The sequence below is a fragment of the Salmo trutta genome, chromosome 24 (assembly GCF_901001165.1).
Source record: "Salmo trutta chromosome 24, fSalTru1.1, whole genome shotgun sequence".
NCBI classification, from domain to species: domain Eukaryota; kingdom Metazoa; phylum Chordata; class Actinopteri; order Salmoniformes; family Salmonidae; genus Salmo; species Salmo trutta.
In genome coordinates, this window is record NC_042980.1 from 39,587,356 (window position 1) to 39,608,549 (window position 21,194).

The following is a 21,194-nucleotide window of genomic DNA, read 5'->3' on the forward strand; positions in this document are numbered from 1 at the left end:
CTACTGGAGTTCTCAAAAGGCCAAACATGAGTCACTGTGCTTGGACCCTAACTGTTCAATGTCTCTGTATTTTCTCAATTATCTGAATACATCCTTTAATGTCATTTGATTCACATCGGTCTAGATTATTCTAGATTGCCTTGCCTCAACCAGGGTACAAATACAAGCCTACAATATGTGCTGAGGAGTATTTCTGTCTGTAATAAAGCCATTTTGTAGGGTGAAAACTAATTCTGATTGGCTGGGCCTGGCTCCCCAGTGAGTGAGCTTGGCTGCCAAGTGGGTGGGCCCATGGCTGCACCCCTGCCCAGTCGTGAAATCCATAGATTATGGCCTAATTAATTAATTTAATTTCAATTGACTGATTTCCTTATAAGAACTGTAACTCAGTAAAATCTTTGAAATTGTTGCATGTTGCGTTTATACATTACATATAATCAGATGTGTGTACAAAGAAGACATACATCTGATGTGTGTACAGTCTGGTGTTGATCTTGACTTGACATTAGAAAGATCGCTACTTTTACTATTCTGGGCCTATAGGAACATATACCCGATTTTCTCAAGGCCCTCTATGTATAAAGGCATTTCCAGAGGGGGTTTATCTTGTTAAAATAATCCATTTCAAATATCCTAGTACGGCGAACTATTTGATACATTTAGGCGTTTATGTATTAAAAAGTCGTTTCCACGTGCACGAGCCTTCCATATCACTTCCAAGTTGTTTTGTCTTGCACCTGTTCCGGCTCGAGGTGGGGTCAGTGACGTCACGTGAAGCTGGGGGATGGGATTGGGAAGGCACCGATGATCTCCGCCTGGGAAAGTTACCTCGACACCTGTAAGAGAGTAGTTTCACCACAAAAACGAGGAACTTGAAGACTTATATTTACATAAAATGAAGAAAATGCGCGGATGAAGCGTTGCTTTGACAAATGTTGCATGGTTTTATCAAATTAATTGTTTGTATCGATTGACTAAAGGTTGGTCGTCTTTTAGAAGCTTCCGCGTTGGAATGGTGAAGAACAAAATGGGAAATATTATCTTGCTTGCGCTTCTGCTTGGTTTCCTGCCAACAGGTAAGGTTTTTAATCTAAAACCGCTTTAAGATACGGTTCTAACGTGTATTGGGCTTTATTACTTACAAAACACAATTGACTTGTAAATTGTCTTAATTCTTTCCAAAATAAGCATGTTAGAATAAGTTAATAATCGACATGTGTAAACATGACAAGGCCAACAAGTCGCGGTCACGTGACCGTAGGGTGTTTACAAGTTGCCAAGCAGATGGGTGTTCAGGACAGTTAGTTTACAACGTTAAACGTTGCTATAAATTATTGTATCCGAGTACTAATATGCACTCCTGTATACAAATTAAACAGTTTGAAAAACAGTTTCTCTTAATCATTTGAATGCACACATTTTTTTTCTCTTTTTAAGTTTTATTTATTTATTATGTTTGTGTATTTTTGTACTATCCTCTCATTCTTTCTCGCAACTCTGTCTTTCAGAGGTGTTTTCCATCCAGGTGTTTGTTCCTCAGACAGAGAGGAGTACGGCTCTCTTTGCCTCGGTCATCATACGCTGTGACTACTCCACCTCCGCCAATGCACAGGATGTCCTGGTCACCTGGCGCTACAAGTCCTTCTGCAAGGACCCCGTGCTGGAATTCTACTCCACAGGTGAGATATTAAAGGACAGGTAAATGAGTGAGGGCTGCACGGACACTAGTGTAGCCCTCCTTCTGTCTTTCCGTTATCATAGTCTTCTTGTAATGGGGCTGTGGCGATTGTGATGTCATAAATGGAACTACAGAGCTTGTGAGGTAACAACAGGGCTGTGGAGATTGATGTCATACTGCAGTGAAGATTGTAATGTAATAATGGAACTGTGTAGTTTGATGTCATAAGGTGCTGTGGTGATTGTGCTGTCATAATGGGAATATGATGATTTGGATGTCATAACGGAGCAGCAGCGATTGTGATGTCAGAATTGTATAGTGATGCCATAATGAGGCTTTGAAGATTGTATGATGTCATAGTGGTACTGTTGAGATTGGGACACCAATGCGATAATGGAGATGTTGGTGTATAGTGATGCCATCATAATACTTCCATTTTCCTCCTGCTGTAGCCTATCAGGCTGCTCTGCAGCTGGGCCAGGACCCAGCCAATGACTGTCCAGACCGCCAGCGCACCATTCGCACAGTCATCCAGAAGAAGGGAACCAATGAGGCCACCTTGGGCTCTGAGTATCGGGAGCGCAAGATATCCATCCAAAACAGTGAGTGTGACCCCAACATAATGAAAGAGATGATTTGTAAATGTTGCATTAAATGTTATCATGCACATGTACAGTAAGTGCTTGGGTGTGCGCGCCCCCCTGCCCTCCACAGAGGCCGACCTGGTTATGAATGAGGTGATGTGGTGGGATAACGGTGTGTACTTCTGCTCCATCGACGCACCGGGAGACACTACAGGAGACTCAGACCGCGAGGTCAAACTCATTGTTTACCGTAAGTGACTGCAAATGTTTTTTGCTTTTTCAGGATGCGTTTAACCTCTATGGGACCGGTGGGACGAATTCGTCCCACCTACGTAACAGCCAGTTGAATCCTGTGGCGCGATTTTTAAAACGTTTGAAATGCTATTACTTCAATTTCTCAAACATATGACTATTTTACAGCTATTTAAAGACAAGACTCTCGTTAATCTAACCACACTGTCCGATTTCAAAAAGGCTTTACAACGAAAGCAAAACATTAGATTATGTCAGCAGAGTACCCAGCCAGAAATAATCAGACACCCATTTTTCAAGCTAGCATATAATGTCATATAAACCCAAACCACAGCTAAATGCAGCACTAACCTTTTATGATCTTCATCAGATGACACACCTAGGACATTATGTTATACAATACATGCATGTTTTGTTCAATCAAGTTCATATTTATATCAAAAACCAGCTTTTTACATTAGCATGTGACGTTCAGAAAAAGCATACCCCCCCGCAAACTTCCAGGGAATTTACTAACAATTTACTAAATTACTCACGATAAACGTTCACAAAAAGCATAACAATTATTTTAAGAATTATAGATACAGAACTCCTCTATGCACTCTATGTCCAATTTTAAAATAGCTTTTCGGATGAAGCACATTTTGCAATATTCTAAGTACATAGCCCAGCCATCACGGGCTAGCTATTTAGACACCAAAATCACATTTCCTATAAGAAAAATGGTCTTACCTTTCCTGTTCTTCGTCAGAATGCACTCCCAGTACTTCTACTTCAATAACAAATGTAGGTTTGGTCCCAAATAATCCATCGTTATGTTCCATCAGCGACGTTTTGTTTGTGCGTTCTAGACACTATCAGAATGGTAAATCACGGTCGTGCGCATGGCGCAGAACGTGACAAAAAAATTCTAAATATTCCATTACCGTACTTCGAAGCATGTCAACCGCTGTTTAAAATACATTTTTATGCCATTATTCTCGTAAAAAAGCGATAATATTCCGACCGGGAATCTGCAATTAGCTAAACAGCCGAAGGAAAATACTGCACGGGGTCGAATCGGGCACGCGCCTAATTCCATTGTCCTCCAATGGGCCACTTGGAAAAGGGGATTCTGTGTTTCAGCCTGAGGCTGCCTCGTCATCGTTCAGGTTTTTCCCGGGTTCTGAGAGCCTATTGGAGCCCTAGGAATTGTCACGTTACAGCTAAGATCCTGACTCTTCAATAAACAGAAGCAAGAACAACAACACCTTGTCAGACAGGGTACTTCCTGCATGAAACCTTCTCAGGTTTTTGCCTGCCATAGGAGTTCTGTTATACTCACAGACACCATTCAAACAGTTTTAGAAACTTTAGGGTGTTTTCTATCCAAACCTGAACAATAATATGCATATTCTAGCTTCTGAGTTGGTGTAGGAGGCAGTTAAAAATGGGCACATATTTTTTCCAAAATTCTCAATACTGCCCCCTAGCCCGTAGAGGTTAACTATCCTCATTTTCACTTATGTATTTGCATGTTCCACCAATGCATTGCTCTCCTGGGGGAACCATGGGGTGCCTGTGGCGCATCATTAAAAAGCGCTCTCAGGCTTGAGGACCAACTGTGCAGCTAATGTGTTACACAATAGTGGGTCATATTTCATTCTTCCATAACAATTTATTTATATATATTTTTTTACACCCTTTTCCCCCCAAAATTTTGTGGTATCCAATTGTACCATCGCTACAACTCCCATACGGACTCGGGAGAGGCGAAGGTTGAGAGCCGTGCGTCCTCCAAAACACGACCCAGCCAAGCTGCACTGCTTCTTGACACAATGCCCGCTTAACCCGGAAGCCAGCCGCACCAATGTGTCAGAGGAAACACCGTACACCTGGCGACCGTGTCAGAGTGCACTGCACCCGGCCCGCCACAGGAGTTGCTAGAGCGCGATGGGACAAGGACATGCCGGCCTAACCTGGATGACGCTGGGCCAATTGTGCGCCGCCTCATTGGTCTCCCAGTCATGGCCGGCTGCGACACAGCCTGGAATTGAGCCAGGATCTGTAGTGACACAGCTAGCACTGCGATGTAGTGCAGTCGACCACTGCGCCACTCGGGAGTTCCTTTCATAACGATGTTAACTTCCTCCAATTCATTCGACGTTCATACAGTGAGGGGAAAAAGTATTTGATCCCCTGCTGATTTTGTACGTTTGCCCACTGACAAAGAAATGATCAGTGTATAATTTTAATGGTAGGTTTATTCGAACAGTGAGAGACAGAATAACAACAAAACAATCCAGAAAAACGCATGTCAAAAATGTTATAAAATGATTTGCATTTTAATGAGGGAAATAAGTATTTGACCCCTCTGCAAGACATGACTTAGTACTTGATGGCAAAACCCTTGTTGGCAATCACAGAGGTCAGACGTTTGTTGTAGTTGGCCACCAGGTTTGCACACATCTCAGGAGGGATTTTGTCCCACTCCTCTTTGCAGATCTTCTCCAAGTCATTAAGATTTCGAGGCTGACGTTTGGCAACTCGAACTTCAGCTCCCTCCACAGACTTTCTATGGGATTAAGGTCTGGAGACTGGCTAGGCCACTCCAGGACCTTAATGTGCTTCTTCTTGAGCCACTCCTTTGTTGCCTTGGCCGTGTGTTTTTGGTCAAAGTCATGCTGAAATACCCATCCACAACCCATTTTCAATGCCCTAGCTGAGGGAAGGAGGTTCTCACCCAAGATTTGACGGTACATGGCCCCATCCATCGTCCCTTTGATGCGGTGAAGTTGTCCTGTCCCCTAAGCAGAAAAACACCTCCAAAGCATAATGTTTCCACCTCCATGTTTGACGGTGGGGATGGTGTTCTTGGGGTCATAGGCAGCATTCCTCCTCCTCCAAACACGGCGAGTTGAGTTGATGCCAAAGAGGTCCATTTTGGTCTCATCTGACACAACACTTTCACCCAGTTGTCCTCTGAATCATTCAGATGTTCATTGTCAAACTTCAGACGGGCATGTATATGTGCTTTCTTGAACAGGGGGACCTTGCGGGCGCTGCAGGATTTCAGTCCTTCACGGGGTAGTGTGTTTCCAATTGTTTTCTTGGTGACTATGGTCCCAGCTGCCTTGAGATCATTGACAAGATCCTCCTGTGTAGTTCTGGGCTGATTCCTCACCGTTCTCATGATCATTGCAACTCCACGAGGTGAGATCATGCGTGGAGCCCCAGGCCGAGGGAGATTGACAGTTCTTTTGTGTTTCTTCCATTTGCGAATAATCGCACCAACTGTTGTCACCTTCTCACCAAGCTGCTTGGCGATGGTCTTGTAGCCCATTCCAGCCTTGTGTAGGTCTACAATCTTGTCCCTGACATCCTTGGAGAGCTCTTTGGTCTTGGCCATGGTGGAGAGTTTGGAATCTGATTGATTGATTGCTTCTGTGGACAGGTGTCTTTTATACAGGTAACGAGCTGAGATTAGGAGCACTCCCTTTAAGAGTGTGCTCCTAATCTCAGCTCGTTACCTGTATAAAAGACACCTGGGAGCCAGAAATCTTTCTGATTGAGAGGGGGTCAAATACTTATTTCCCTCATTAAAATGCAAATCAATTTATAACATTTTTGACATGCGTTTTTCTGGATTTTTTTGTTGTTATTCTGTGTCTCACTGTTCAAATAAACCTACCATTAAAATTATAGACTGATCAGTTCTTTGTCAGTGGGCAAACGTACAAAATCAGCAGGGGATCAAATACTTTTTTCCCTCACTGTAGGCTCTCTATGTAAAACATGCATTCAACAAACTGTACACCACTTAATGGCCTATTTTATATAAGAAATAATGTCACTCGCATTCTATCAGTGTAGAGACTTGGCGCTGTTGTCTGTGGCACTTTAAATACAATGTGAGTAACACAGCAAAAAAAATTACATTGGCCAATCCCAAATCAACTCCACTATTCACTTCTGTAGATCTGAAAGGATGGCAAAGGTACAGTATAAACAAAATGATAGTAGCTCCCAACACCGCATGCAGCGGAGGCACGCGTCAACACACAAATTGAAGTGAGCGGGGCGAAGGGAAGGGGTCAATTTGGGATTCTGCAAAAAATGTGGCAAAGAAATTAACTTCATATCCTGAATAGAAAGCCTTATGTTTGGGTCACAAACAACACATTACTGAGTACCACTCTTCATATTTTCAAGCATGGTGGTGGCTTCATCATGTTATGGGTATGCTTGTCATCGGCAAGGACTGTGGAGTTTTTTTAGGATAAAACAAAACGGAATAGATCTAAGCTCAGGCAAAATCCTACAGGAAGACCTGGTTCAGTCTGCTTTCCAACAGACACTGGGAGACATTCACCTTTCAGCAGGACACAAGCCCAAGTTGCTTACCAAGACAACATTGAATGTTCCTTAATGGCCTAGTTACAGTTTTGACATAAATCAGCTTGAAAATCTATGGCAAGACTTGAAAATGGCTGTCTAGCACAGATCAACAACCAACTTGACAGAGTTTGAAGAATTTAAAAAATAATAATTTACAAATATTGTACAATTCAGGTGTGTTAAGCTCTTAGACTTACCAAGAAAGACTCAGTTGTAATCACTGTCATTTTCAATACATTTGCAAAAATGTATTGTGTGTGTAGATTGATGAGAGAAAAATAATAATTTTGAGTTCAGGCTGTAACACAACAAAATGTCATATGTCACTTGGGTATGAATACTTTCTGAAGTCACTGTATGTGTCCTACATGACCTCTTGACCTCTGTTCCAGATTGGCTGACGGTGCTGTTCATCATCATTGGGGCTCTGCTGCTCATCATGCTGTTCTGTATCTGCTGTTGTCAGTGCTGCCCCCAGAAGTGCTGCTGCTACATCCGCTGTCCCTGCTGCCCACAGACCTGCTGCTGCCCTGAGAAAGGTACCACACACACACACACACGATCGAGCGTGCGCACACACTCATAGTGATACTCTTATTCACACCTCTCCTCTCTCCCAAGTGGTGATGCAGCACAGAATGATACGAGAGGCCCAGAAGGCCATGGCCCCCTGGATGCACGGCCAGCCTATCTACGCCCCCATCAGCAACCACTCCTCCCAGGGCAACCCAGTGATGTACTCAGGTCAGTCTTATAATGGTACTAATGTTGTACCCTGCATGCTGTGTAACTATCTACTGAACTCAGGTCAATGTTATAATGTTGTACCCTCAAGGTTCTCCCAAAGAATGTAAGAGAGGTGATGTGCCACCTTGTGGACTGGCTGTGCCACTATGTCAATAGAGAAATTAAAAAATCTCTGACCCCCCCTGGCCGTACTCAGCAGCACCACCTTAAAAAATCCTGGGGAGAACCCTGACCATGCATGCTGTGAAACGATCTACTGGTCTCAGGTCAGTCTTATAACGGTGCTAATGCTGTGTGATTCGCTATGTCTCCAGCCTCGTTCTCCGATGGGTACCCTACCAAGCCCAACTTTGCCATGGCCTCGATGGGCCCCTCGCCCCTCCAGCAGCAGCCTCCCCCTATCCCCCAACACCAAATGCCCCAACACCAATACGGTATCCACCACGGTAACGGCAGCATGCACGGCGGGAGCGCGCATGGCACCAACCAGATGCTGGACTTCCTGGAGAGCCAGATGAGGGGGGTTCACAGCCAGATGCCCCCTCCCCCTCATCAGCACTTGTCCCCTCAGGCCCACCAGTACCAGCCCCAGGGAGGCCCCCAGGGGGTCCCCTTCACGGCCGGCCCCCCCAGCATGCTGTCTGCCCTGGATGAGATGGGGATGAGGGGGGTGGAGAGGAGAGTGATCACCTTGCCCCCTATTGTCCAGCGGGTCCCCAGTTTCTCCTCTCGCAGGGGTACTGGAGGGGGAGGAGGGACCAGTGGCGCACCCAGAATATCCAGCCAATCCAGCGGCAGCACCAACCGCACTGGTGGTGGCGGCGGTGGGCGTTACATTGACAACCGGCGTGACAAACACGACTCCACCCCTCCGCGGCAAGGCATTCTGCGTAGCTACAGTGATGAGTCAGACTGGGACGACCGGAGGGGAGGGCCGAAGAGGGAGGGGCAAGGCTCGGCCGGAAGGAGGACGGGGGGGTCTGGATCGGCGCCACGGTCCCGTAGTCGTGACGACATGATGGAGGAGCTGCGTCGGTCAGCCCTTGCCAGGCAAGACAGGAGCCACTCACCTCCTGCCCGTCGACAACGGTCCTGGAGCTCGGATGAGGAAGAAAGCAGGAGGGGAGGGAAAAGGGGAGGCAAGGGGAAGCTGTGGCCAGAGAAACCCCCCAGCTACTCCTCCATCGAGATCCAGCACGGCAACAAGAGGAACTACGACCGCTACTCAGTAAGAAACAAACACGAGTGCTGATGTACGACTCACACCCATATAACATTGTTTACTCACACATACAGATCAGGATCGTACTGTCCTGTAACAGACACTGCACGAACAGGATGGTACACACATCCACAGACATTCACATGCACTCATTTTACCACACAAATGTCAACACTACTGAACACCCTCTCTCTCTCTCTCTCTCCCTCCCCATCTCTCCCTCTCTCCCCATCCCTCTCTCCCTCTCTCCCCATCCCTCTCTCTCTCTCTCCCCCCATCTCTTTCTTTCTCTTCCAGGATAAGAGCTCTCGTAGTGGTACCAGTGTGGTTATCTGAAACCTTTGTCTGCCTGCCTGCCTTTCTGCCTGCCTGCCTTTCTGTCTGCCTGCCTGCCTTTCTGTCTGCCTGCCTGCCTTTCTGTCTGCCTGCCTTTCTGTCTGTCTGTCTGTCTGTCTGTCTGTCTGCCTGCCTTTCTGCCTGTCTGTCTGCCTGCCTTTCTGCCTGTCTGTCTGCCTGCCTTTCTGTCTGTCTGTCTGCCTGCCTGCCTTTCTGTCTATCTGCCAGCCTTTCTGTCTCTGTCTGTCTGTCTCTGTCTGTCTGTCTGTCTGTCTGTCTGTGTCTGTCTGTCTGTCTGTCTGTCTGCCTGCCTGCCTGCCTGCCTGCCTGCCTGCCTGCCTTTCTGTCTGTCTGCCTGCCTTTCTTTCTGTCTGTCTGTCTGTCTGCCTTTCTGTCTGTCTGAAACCTGCCTGCCTGTCTCCCTTTTCCTCAGTGTAAACTGATGGTTAGTGTCTCCACAAACTGTTTGTCTGTCGGTCTGTCTGCCTGCCTGACTGCCTTTCTGTCTGCCTGCCTTTCTGTCTGTCTGTCTGCCTTTCTTTCTGTCTGAAACCTGCCTGCCTGTCTCCCTTTTCCTCAGTGTAAACTGATGGTTAGTGTCTCCACAAACTGTTTGTCTGTCGGTCTGTCTGCCTGCCTGACTGCCTTTCTGTCTGCCTGCCTTTCTGTCTGTCTGTCTGCCTTTCTTTCTGTCTGAAACCTGCCTGCCTGTCTCCCTTTTCCTCAGTGTAAACTGATGGTTAGTGTCTCCACAAACTGTTTGTCTGTCGGTCTGTCTCCACTGTCTGTCTGCCTTTGGACGAGAAGTGACAGTGGAAGAGAAGTTAAGAAAATTGGTTGTAAACCAAAAGGATTATTGAGCGTAATTCAGAGTCCAGAGACGCGATAGTCCGGCATCCCATTGTGACATAACTACGGGTCTCTGAGACCACTGCCCAAACGAGCATCTGCCCAAAGTTCCCAACCAACACGGCTCTGCGTACGCATCCTATGATAATTTGAATGTCTTGACAATTGGACAAATTGCTTGAGCTACGCTGAGAAAAGTATGAAAGCTAATGTTCCAATATTCTAGATCACGCATAGACGTTTTGGACTCTGATAGACGCTATAGAATGTATTGTAATAAGGTGACTCGGGTGCCTTTATAACTGTACAGGCGTAGAGGTTAAACAGTACTTAAGTAATATTGTGCTATACTTTATATAGAATGGGATTGAAGGGCAAGGTGTATATGGAGGGAGGGAGGGCTAGAATACCGGAATCTTAAAGCACATATTTTACCTGTTGAAATCCATGGGAATTTTTTTAGTTTAGAATACTTTTTTTTACACAATTTTACCTATGAGACAATGTAAAACACAGCACTATCACGTCAATTGTAAGAAATATAATTCATTTTTTTATTGTACATTTCATCAAGTGTGTATCTGTTTTCTTATTTTAAATAGTTGTATACAATGTTTTGTTGTAGATTCTGTAGTGTGTGACTGTTCCTTGTTCAGTTTTCCTCAAGTGCCTCTGTCTGTTTACAGTTGTCTGTTGTATTTTAGTCGGTGGTGGGATAAATTATTCCGTTGGTCTTGTACTTGGGATTTTGTACTTGGGATTTTGTACTTGGGATTTAAATGAAGTCAATTGAAATCATCATTCATCTTGCATTGAGTGGCATGTTTGAGAGTATGGTGAGTCTGTTCTACAGTACCAGTCAAAAGTTTGGACACCTACTCATTCCAGGGTTTTTCATTATTTTTACTATTTTCTACATTGTTGAATAATAGTGAAGACATCAAAACAAATATGGAATCATGCAGTAACCAAAAAAGTGTTAAACAAACCAAAATATATTTGAGATTCTTCAAAGTAGCCACCCTTTGCCTTGATGACAGCTTTGTACACTGTGGCATTCTCTCAACCAGCTTCACGAGGTAGTCACCTGGAATACATTTCAATTAACAGGTATGCCTTGTTAATTTGTGGAATTTCTTTCCTTAATGCGTTTGAGCCAATCAGTTTTGTTGTGACAAGGTAGGGTTGGTATATGACAGATGGAGATGCTTTAGTTAAACAAAGTGTCTGCTAAGTGTGTAGACAATTGCATTTAAAAAAAACTAACACTTTTTAAATAAAATAGTTTTAGAGAACTTTATTTTTCATAAAAAAATGTATCTCACTGGTTCCTCAGATGATATTATAAACTAATAATACACTGAACAAAAATATAAATGCAAAATGTAACGTGTTGGTTTCATGAGCTGAAATAAGATCCCAGAAATTTTCCAGACATACAAAAAACATATTTCTCTCAAATATTGGCCTCAAATTTGCAGTGGTGGAAAAAGTACCCAATTGTCGTACTTGAGTAAAAGTAAAGATACCTTCATAGAAAATGACTCGAGTGAAAGTCACCCTAGAAAAATACTACTTGGCTTAAAGTCTAAAAGTATTTGTTTTTAAATATACGTAAGTAGTAAAAGTATAAATACATTCAAATTGCTTATGATAATATCACGGCACGGTGTTCTTTTTTTACGGAGAGCCAGGGGCACACTACAACACGCAGACATTGTCAAACTAAGCGTTTAGTGAGTCCTCCAGATCAGAGGCCGTAGGGGTGACCAGGGATGTTCTCTTTCCTGTCCTGCTTAGTATTGAATATGTAACAAGTACTTTGGGGTGTCAGGGAAAATGTATGGTGTAAAAAGTACATTATTTTCTTTAGGAATGTAGTAAAGTAAAACATAAAAAGTAAAGTACAGATACCTAAAAAAAAACTACTTAAGTAGTACTTTAAAGTATTTTTACTTAAGTACTTCAAATCCAATTGTATTGGTCACATCACATGGTTAGCAGATGTTATTGCGAGTGTAGCAAAATGCTTATGCTTCTAGATCTGACAGGGCAGCATTATTTAACAGGTAATATCTAACAATTCCACAACAAACCCTAATATCTAACAAATTCCACAACACAACCTAATAAACACAATCTAGTGAAGTAATGGGATGAGAATATATACAGTTGAAGTTTACATACACTTAGGTTGGAGTCATTAAAACTCGTTTTTCAACCACTCCACAAATTTCTTGTAAACAAAACTATAGTTTTGGCAAGTCTGTTCGGACTTCTACTTTGTGCATCACACAAGTACTTTTTCCAGCAATTGTTTACAGACAGATTATTTCACTTATAATTAACTGTATCACAATTCCAGTGGGTCAGAAGTTTACATACACAAAGTTGACTGTGCCTTTAAACAGCTTGGAAAATTCCAGAGAATGATGTCAAAGCAAATTGGAGTGGGTCTAGGGTGACAGGTAGGTGGTGTTAGGATCCTTGACTAGTCTTTCAAGGCACTTCATGATGACAGAAGTGCTAGGGGGCGATAGTCATTTTGTTCAGTTCACTTTACACCACTGCAAATGTGTTTACATCCATGTTGGTGAGCATTTCTCCTTTGCCAAGATATGCCACACCTGTGAGATGGATGGATTATCACAAAGCTGGTTAAACAGCATGATCATGACACAGACACCTTGTGCTGGGGACAATAAAAGGCCACTTGAAATGTGAAGTTTTGTCACACAACACAATGCCACAGATGTATGATGTTTTGAGGGAGTGTGCAATTGGCATGCTGACTACAGGAATGTCCACCAGAGCTGTTGCCAGATAATTAAATGTTCATTTCTCTATCTTAAGCCGCCTCAACGTCATTTTAGAGAATTTGGCAGTACATCCAACCAGCCTCACAACCACAGACCGTGTATGGCGTCGTGTGGGTGAACCGTTTGCTAATGTCAGCGTTGTGAACATAGTGCTCCATGGTGGCGGTGGGTTTATGGTATGGGCACGCATAAGCTACGGACAACTAACACAATTGCATTTTATCGATGGCAATCTGAATGCACAGAGATACCGTGATGAGATCCTAAGGCCCATTGTCTTGCCATTCTTCCACCACCATCACCTCATGTTTCAGCATGATCAAATCAAAATGTATTTGGCACGTGCGCTGAATACAACAGGTGTAGACCTTACAGTGAAATGCTTACTTACAGGCTCTAAACAACAGTGCAATTTTTAAGTTAATAATGCACAGCCCCTTTGACACTTCTCTGTAAACAAATTTGCAAATCAGCATTGAAAAAAGGCGCAAATTTAAATTTGTTCCACCTGAGCGAGTCTGACCACAAGTGAGACCACTATGATGACACATCAAATGGGTTTGATGGCTCGCGGGAAAAGAGCAGGAATAGGCTTTTGTAGGCTACAGTCCAAGCTATGTCTTCCACTGGTACGACTGCTGTCAGCATCCAAATATGATCCAATTTGAATAAACGCTTGGAGGTAAAGGATGACAGCAGTGGTGTGGTCTACAGCGATACGGAAATCACTTATTATTGGTATCTACATAGCGCATTGATGTGAATCACACTGCTGCTCTCTCATTTAGCTATTTGCGCCTTACGGATTGTGGTTGTGGATGAATGTTCACAAATCTAAACGTGCATTTGAACCCAATAATGGTTGAATTCAAGAAGTTGAAGCTGCCTATCAATCATTGTTTTTGAAACCAGTGGACAGCCAGTGACAGGGCTCTTGCAACAGCTGCACAGGGCGGATCTCAGCCTATGGAATAAAAGTGGGGCTTTTATTGCTCAATCTAATACATGCTGATAAAACATTTTTTATCCATAGGCCTAATGGACACATGTTCAAACTCACGCTCTTTTGATAGACTTAAAGGGGCATTCTGTAGTTGCTTTTGGATGTATAAATCATATATCTCCATTTGATTCTTGAAAAATGTAATTTATAAATGCCTCATGAGCTTAGTTCAACTGTCATACTCCATGAGAACCCAGAATAAGATCTTGTTTTTCTCCTATGTTTGTAAACATTTTGATATCATGGATGGTCAGTCCTTGCATCCATACTGTAGCTCTGTCTATTAATCTGAGACTGGTTACATTTCTCTAGGCCCATCCCTCAGCTTTTTACCAAAACAGAGGCGGGGGAAACTGTTTTGTTCTTGTTTCATCTGTTGATTTGCCCTTTAAACGGCTGTATATTATCAAGATATCAAAGTTCCAACATGCAGCATATGGCATTCATTTTTCACATGTAAATAACACTTTTCAGTAGCGCTCAAAGCGTGCCATTCCATGAGCACAGCATTTATTTATCAACTCGAATCAATGAGCCCAATCAGTCCTCCATGACAACACAATCATAAACAACAGAGTAGGGCTGGCTAAATCCTTAGTTTTGGGGTTATTCTCAGGTAAAATAATTTGACTAATCTATACTTCCATATTTCCAAGTCCTTTTCTTGAAGATCAAGGGGTATAACATTTATTGGAATGACTGGATTTCTGATAGAGTTTGGTTTTTAACGTAAAGATGTCATTTAATCATATTATTATATGTAGTAGAAAGTGATGGGTTAGAAGAAGCCTACATAACCAACCCATAAAGTAAAACTGAACATCCATATATGGCCAGCTATGTAAACTTTAACATTGATTTATCCTGCAATAGATGTGGTTCAATTGGTAACAAACGTTTTTGTCTTCAAATGCCTCTTAAGGGGAAAGTAATCTAAAAGTAACTGAATGTAATCATATTACGTTACTGAGTTTGGGTAATCCAAAAGTTACATTACTAATTACAATTTTAGACCTGTAACTGTAAAGGATTACATTTAGAAAGTAACCTTCCCAACCCTGCTTGAGACATAATGTACGTTAAATGCTAGTAGAGTTATTATATTTTCCCAGCAAATTCATTCTTTGTTCAGTACTTCTCTGCAGGGCGGTGCACTCCTGGGCACGTCTGCACTAATTCTCAATGTCTCTGGGTGTAACATAAATCTAATTCCGGAGGTTCTTATTGTAAGCAATAACATCTGGCTGGTGACTCAGCATTGCAGCCTGGACCAGAAGCTCCCTAGCAGGGCAATAAAGTACCATATATCATTGGGAAATATATTTTTGTCTAAGGGGGGGAAAAAGAACTTAACAGAGATGGATTTGACTGTCTTCTGTCATTTATTCTCAACATCTGTTTTTCACTCGCACTGCAGCGGTCTGTATGACCATAATTATGACGGCAAGATGTAGTGTGTTTTCACATTAATTTCACTTTTGTTTTATCTATTTCACTTGCTTTGGCAATGTAAACATACGTTTCCCATGCCAATAAAGCCCATCAATTGAAATTTAATAAATAGCATCTATTTAATTAAGTTATGTGGACATGATCAAATACACTACTCCTACGCTAGTACTCTATTTAAAAAGGAAGAGCTACAACTATGGCAATGGTAAATACAGTACACAGAAACAGCTTAGAGCGCATAGTGGGGGCTGAAAGGGAGAGTCCAGAATATTTTTGTGTGACAACGATCTTCCATGAGCAACATTTTGCTTAACACGATTGGTCGGCTGTGACGAAATGGGCGGTTCTACAGGAAGGCGAACGCCTACGGTCTCTGGGAAAGCGTCAACGTCAAATAAACTTGTATCAGCTGTTTAGACCTTTCTACTCACATCCACTGATTAAAACGTCAGCGACGAAGAGAGACCGTCGTCTGCTACCCCAAACCCTAAAAGGATTGAGATTTTTTCAGATAGGAACTCGAGGGCAGCGTCAAACCGTATTCAGGTAGCGAGCGACGCATTTTGTTTTGTAAATAAATCAATTTCTGTGTGTTGTTGTCTATATTTGGAGATGAAGCTATAACGTTACATTGCTCAACTATAGTAGGCCTACGTGGAACATAAACCTGCCCATTAGGATGGATACTGGTAAACACTGAATTTACAATGCCAGCATCATCGTGGCACCTGCTGTTTGTGTTTAAATATTTTGCCTCACCTAGCCATGAAGTGATATATTCGAGGCATAACGTCGTTAACTATATGTAGAGGGCAACCTTGCTGAACTTGATTAGGCTATGCATGTTGCATGCATGGAATTCTAGGTCGTCTGTCTTGTGATTTAGGACAAGTCATCATCATCAACCGATATGTAACCATGGCAGCGCTTGACTTGGACTTGAACTCACCGTTGCTGAGTACAGGCATCTCAACATTTCTACTGCTTCATCTCCTGTTCCTATTATAGCATATTAGCTCAAAAGTATTGTGGAGCTCCTGCACCTAAATATAAACAGTACTGGCACCCAAAATGAGTACCGGCACTTATACAGTCAAGCACTGTATGTAACCGGTGTCACAGCCACTCTCCCACCCTCTCTCTTCACAGGAAATATGAACTCCCTACCGGGAAGGAGTGTGTCACTGTGCAGAATCACCACAGTGGGCGCTATGAGGGTCCTCGTGGGTGCACCAGGTCACCCTGTCACGATGGCCCGTGCGACTAGCCTTGAGGCCGTCAGAGTGTGTCACTCGGGCTCGAGCTGCAAGGGCAGCGTCAACACCAAGAAGCGTGGTTATGACATTACCAGAAACCCACACCTGAACAAGGTAAAGCCCTGGATCAAGGTCCCCCAACTGGCGATTTTATTTGGCCCCCCAAGTTTTCTGAGCAAAAATGTTTTAATATTTATTTTCATAAAATTGTTGGACATAAAAGACTGTTAAAACACCAGCAGATCAGCTCCAAATGATTTTAATTTTGGAAATCTGTTCCAAAGTATTCCCACACATCATAGAGAGATATACACTGAGTGTACAAAACATTAAAGTGGAACTGACAGCGTTTTAATTACTTTGCAGATATTAAACAAACCGGTGTCACAGCCATAATATCAGTAAAACATATAAAATTCCTAGTTTTATGCTACAAAACAAACTTTATCAGAGTTTTTAAAAATGTTTTTTTTTCACTCAAAATTCCATGACATACAGTAAGGAATTGTTGGAAAAATACAGTGCATTTGGATAGTATTCATACCCCTTGACTTTTTAAAAATATTGTTACGTTACAGCCTTATTCTAAAATGTATTAAATTGTTTTTTCCCCTCATCAATATACACACACACAATACCCCATAATGACAAAGCAAAAACAGGTTTTTAGAAATGTTTGCAAATGTATTAAAAATAAATAACTAAAATAATCAATTTACATAAGTATTCAGACCCTTTACTCAGTACTTTGTTGAAGCACCTTTGGCAGCGATTACAGCCTCAAGTCTTCTTGGGTATGACGCTACAAGCTTGGCACACCTGTATTTGGGGAGTTTCTCCCATTCTTCTCTGCAGATCCTCTCAAGATCTGTCAGGTTGGATGGGGAGCGTTGCTGCACAGCTATTTTCAGGTCTCTCCAGAGATGTTAGATCTGATTCAAGTCCGGGCTCTGGCTGGGCCACTCAAGGACATTCAGAGACTTGTCCCGAAGCCACTCCTGCGTTGTCTTGGCTGTGTGCTTAGGGTCGTTGTCCTGTTGGAAGGTGAACCTTCGCCCCCAGTCTGAGGTCCTGAGCGCTCTGGAGCAGATTTTCATCAATGATCTCTCTGTACTTTGTTCCGTTCATCTTTCCTTCAATCCTGACTAGTCTCCCAATGACTGCCGCTGAAAAACATCCCCACAGCGTGATGCTGCCACCACCATGCTTCACCGTAAGGATAGTGGCAGGTTTCCTCCAGACGTGACGCATAGCATTCAGGCCAAAAAGTTCATTCTTGGTTTCATCAGACCAGAAAATCTTGTTTCTCATGGTCTGCGAGTCCTTTAGGTGCCTTTCGGTAAACTCCAAGCAGGCTGTCGTGTGCCTTTTATTGAGGAGTGACTTCTGTCTGGCCACTCTAACATAAAGGCTTGATTTTGTCATTTTTTTATTTCACCTTTATTTAACCAGGTAGGCCAGTTGAGAACAAGTTCTCATTTACAACTGCGACCTGGCCAAGATAAAGCAAAGCAGTGCGACACAAAAAACAACACAGAGTTACACATGGAATAAACCATCATACAGTCAATAACACAATAGAAAAATCTATATACAGTGTGTGCAAATGAGGTAATATAAGGGAGGTAAGGCAATAAATAGGCCATAGTGGCGAAATAATTACAATTTAGCAATTAAACACAAGTAGACATACTGGGGTGCAAAGGAGCAAAAAAATAAATAACAGTATAGGGATGAGGTAGTTGGATGGGCTGTTTACAGATGGGCTATGTACAGATGCAGTGATCTGTGAGTTGCTCTGACAGCTGGTGCTTAAAGTTAGAGAGGGAGATATGAGTCTCCAGCTTCAGTGATTTTTGCAATTCGTTCCAGTCATTGGCAGCAGAGAACTGGAAGGAAAGGCGGCCAAAGGAGGAATTGGCTTTGGGGCTGACCAGTGAAATATACCTGCTGGAGCACGTGCTACGAGTGGGTGCCGCTATGGTGACCAGTGAGCTGAGATAAGGCGGGGCTTTACCTAGCAAATGACCTGGAGCCAGTGGGTTTGGTGACGAATATGAAGCGAGGGCCAGCCAACGAGAGCATACAGGTCACAGTGGTGGGTAGTATATGGGGATTTGGTGACAAAACGGATGGCACTGTGATAGACTGCATCCAATTTGCTGAGTAGAGTGTTGGAGGCTATTTTGTAAATGACATCGCCGAAGTGAAGGATCGGTAGGATAGTCAGTCTTATGAGGGTATGTTTGGCAGCATGAGTGAAGGATGCTTTGTTGCGAAATAGGAAGGCAATTGTAAATTACATTTTGTTGGGGTGCTGCAGAGATAGTTGTCCTTCTGGAAGGTTCTCCCATCTCCACAAAGGATCTCTAGAGCTCTGTCAGAGTGACCATCGGGTTCTTGGTCACCTCCAAGACCAAGGCCCTTCTCCCCCGATTGTTCAGTTTGGGTAGGTGGCCAGCTCTAGGAAGAGTCTTGGTGGTTCCAAACTTCTTACATTTAAGAATGATTGAGGCCACTGGGTTCTTGGGGACCTGCAATGCTGCAGAAATATTTTGGTATCCAACCCCAGATCTGTGCCTTGACACATTCCTGTCTCCGAGCTCTACGGCCAATTCCTTCGACCTCATGGCTTGGTTTTTCCTCTGACATGCACTGTCAACTGTGGGACCTTATATAGACAGGTGTGTGCCTTTCCAAATCATGTCCAGTCAATTGAATTTACCACAGGTGGATTCCAATCAAGTTGTAGAAACATCTCAAGGATAATCAATGGAAACAGGATGCACCTGAGTTCAATTTCGAGTCTCATAGCAAAGGGTCTGAATGCTTCTGTTAATAAGGTATTTCTCTTTTCGCTTTGTCATTGTGGGCTATTGTGTGTAGATTGATGAGGTAAACATTTAATTTAATACATTTTAGAATAAGGCTGTAACCGAAGAAAATGTGGAAAAAGTGAAGGGATCTGAATACTTTCCGAATGCACTGTAAATCAATCTGAGACAGACAGACAGACAGACTAATCGAGTTAAAGTAAACCTGTCAGATAGCGTAGCAGTTACAGGCCTTAAAGTAAACCCCTTAAGGAAACAGCTGATTAGCGACCACAATTACACCAAAAATGTCTAAAAACCTGTTTTTGCTTTGTCATTATGGGGTTTTGTGTGTAGATTGATGAGGGGCATTTTTTATTGAATCAATTTTAGAATAAGGCTGTAAAGTAACAAAATGAGAAAACAATGTCCGAATGTACTGTAGATGGATGCAGTTCAATGATTAATATAATTCACCAATACATTTCTAATATTGCTGTCAGGTTGTAAATCAAAGCTGGCCTGGTACATTGTTTGTTACCTGCACCCTTTCGGGATGTACTGTTTCCGTTTCAATGACTCAATATGTTGAACAAAAACAGCCTATTGTAACTCAGGTTGGGAATGTCAATATAATCAAACTAGCGAAGGCAAAGATCACAAGTCAGTCATAACGTGGCTAATAGGCTAGCACACGTGTCAAAACACAAGGCGTGACACATTTCTATCCGGCCCGCACAATGATTTGGGTTGTCAATTAATTTTGGGCCGCTACCATACCGTCCGCGTTGTGCTGCACTACAAGTCACAGCAAGACAAACGGTGCTGTATCATATCATCACTAATGTCACTGCACAAATCTTCTACCAGACCTAAAGTTTAAACATGTTGTATGCTAAATGTCCTTGCCAAGTTTCAGTTCCAACAGGTTTTTACATTTTTTTATTTAACTAAGCAAATAATTTTGGGCCAACCCCTAACCCGGACGATGCTGGGCCAATTGTGCACCGCCCTATGGGACTCCCAATCACGGCCGGTTGTGATACAGCCTGGAATCGAATCTGTAGTGATGCCTCTAGCACTGAGATGCAGTGCCTTAGACCACTGCGCCACTCGGGAGCCCAAACATGAATTTCTTTCTTTGACTCTCGCTTCTCCCGGAGCACAAAAAACACAATTTAAATCCCCGGTCTGTGAGCTCTCTGAATTTGGGGAATCCTCGCTCTGGGTTTCCCTTGACGATCTGGATTTTGTAGATAGATTCCAAATTAAAGGTCCATGACAAAAAGGAGACAAACAAAAAGCAAACTCACTTCGGAGTAACATATTCAAAACAATTCACAACAAATAAATTCCATTCGCAGAAAACCACTTGGTGTCCTCTCTCCCGGCTATCCTGAACGACATGGATATTCTAAAGGTATTAGTCTGTTCGTTGAAAAGAGTCACATCTTGTTTGAGAAGAGGATTTAAATCAAACTAAAATCAAATAAAAAAAGGTTCGATATCCCATTTTGTCTGGAACTATCAGACAACAGTGTAGACCACTCCAGCACCGCTGATATTCGGGTCATTGCTGTAGCCTACAGAAAATGTTATCTTGTTCGTCAAAAAGTGAAAAGATAAAGGATTCACACGCAGACACACAAGCGAGTATAAATTAGTCAACAGTTGAGTCCTCGACTTTATGAAATTACAGCCTGATGTGCTCGCATCAGGTAATTCAACTTCAATTGTGCTGCTTTCATGTGTCCCGTTAACAACGCGCAACAGAGAGACATTTTACAGAAATGCCACAGTCCTAGC

The 21,194-nt window shown here is 42.9% G+C and overlaps 2 protein-coding genes across 2 annotated transcripts in view; both read left to right on the plus strand.

Moving 5' to 3' along the window:
• The first annotated feature begins 749 nt into the window (after nt 1-749).
• ildr1b (immunoglobulin-like domain containing receptor 1b) lies at nt 750-9,295 on the plus strand. Its single transcript, XM_029712146.1, has 8 exons — nt 750-1,076; nt 1,509-1,679; nt 2,131-2,280; nt 2,393-2,512; nt 7,284-7,430; nt 7,513-7,635; nt 7,953-8,866; nt 9,158-9,295. Exons 1-8 carry the CDS (start codon nt 1,013-1,015, stop codon nt 9,194-9,196), a joined length of 1,728 nt encoding a protein of 575 aa, XP_029568006.1. The 5' UTR covers nt 750-1,012; the 3' UTR covers nt 9,197-9,295.
• Nucleotides 9,296-15,711: 6,416 nt separating this feature from the next.
• Nucleotides 15,712-21,194, plus strand: part of LOC115161290 (NADP-dependent malic enzyme-like) — a 29,637-nt gene continuing 24,154 nt past the window's right edge. Inside the window, exons 1-2 of the mRNA XM_029712147.1 lie at nt 15,712-15,865; nt 16,469-16,689. Of these exons, the coding sequence (XP_029568007.1) occupies nt 16,474-16,689 (216 nt within the window). The 5' untranslated portion in view covers nt 15,712-15,865; nt 16,469-16,473. The remainder of the gene's footprint in view (nt 15,866-16,468; nt 16,690-21,194) is intronic.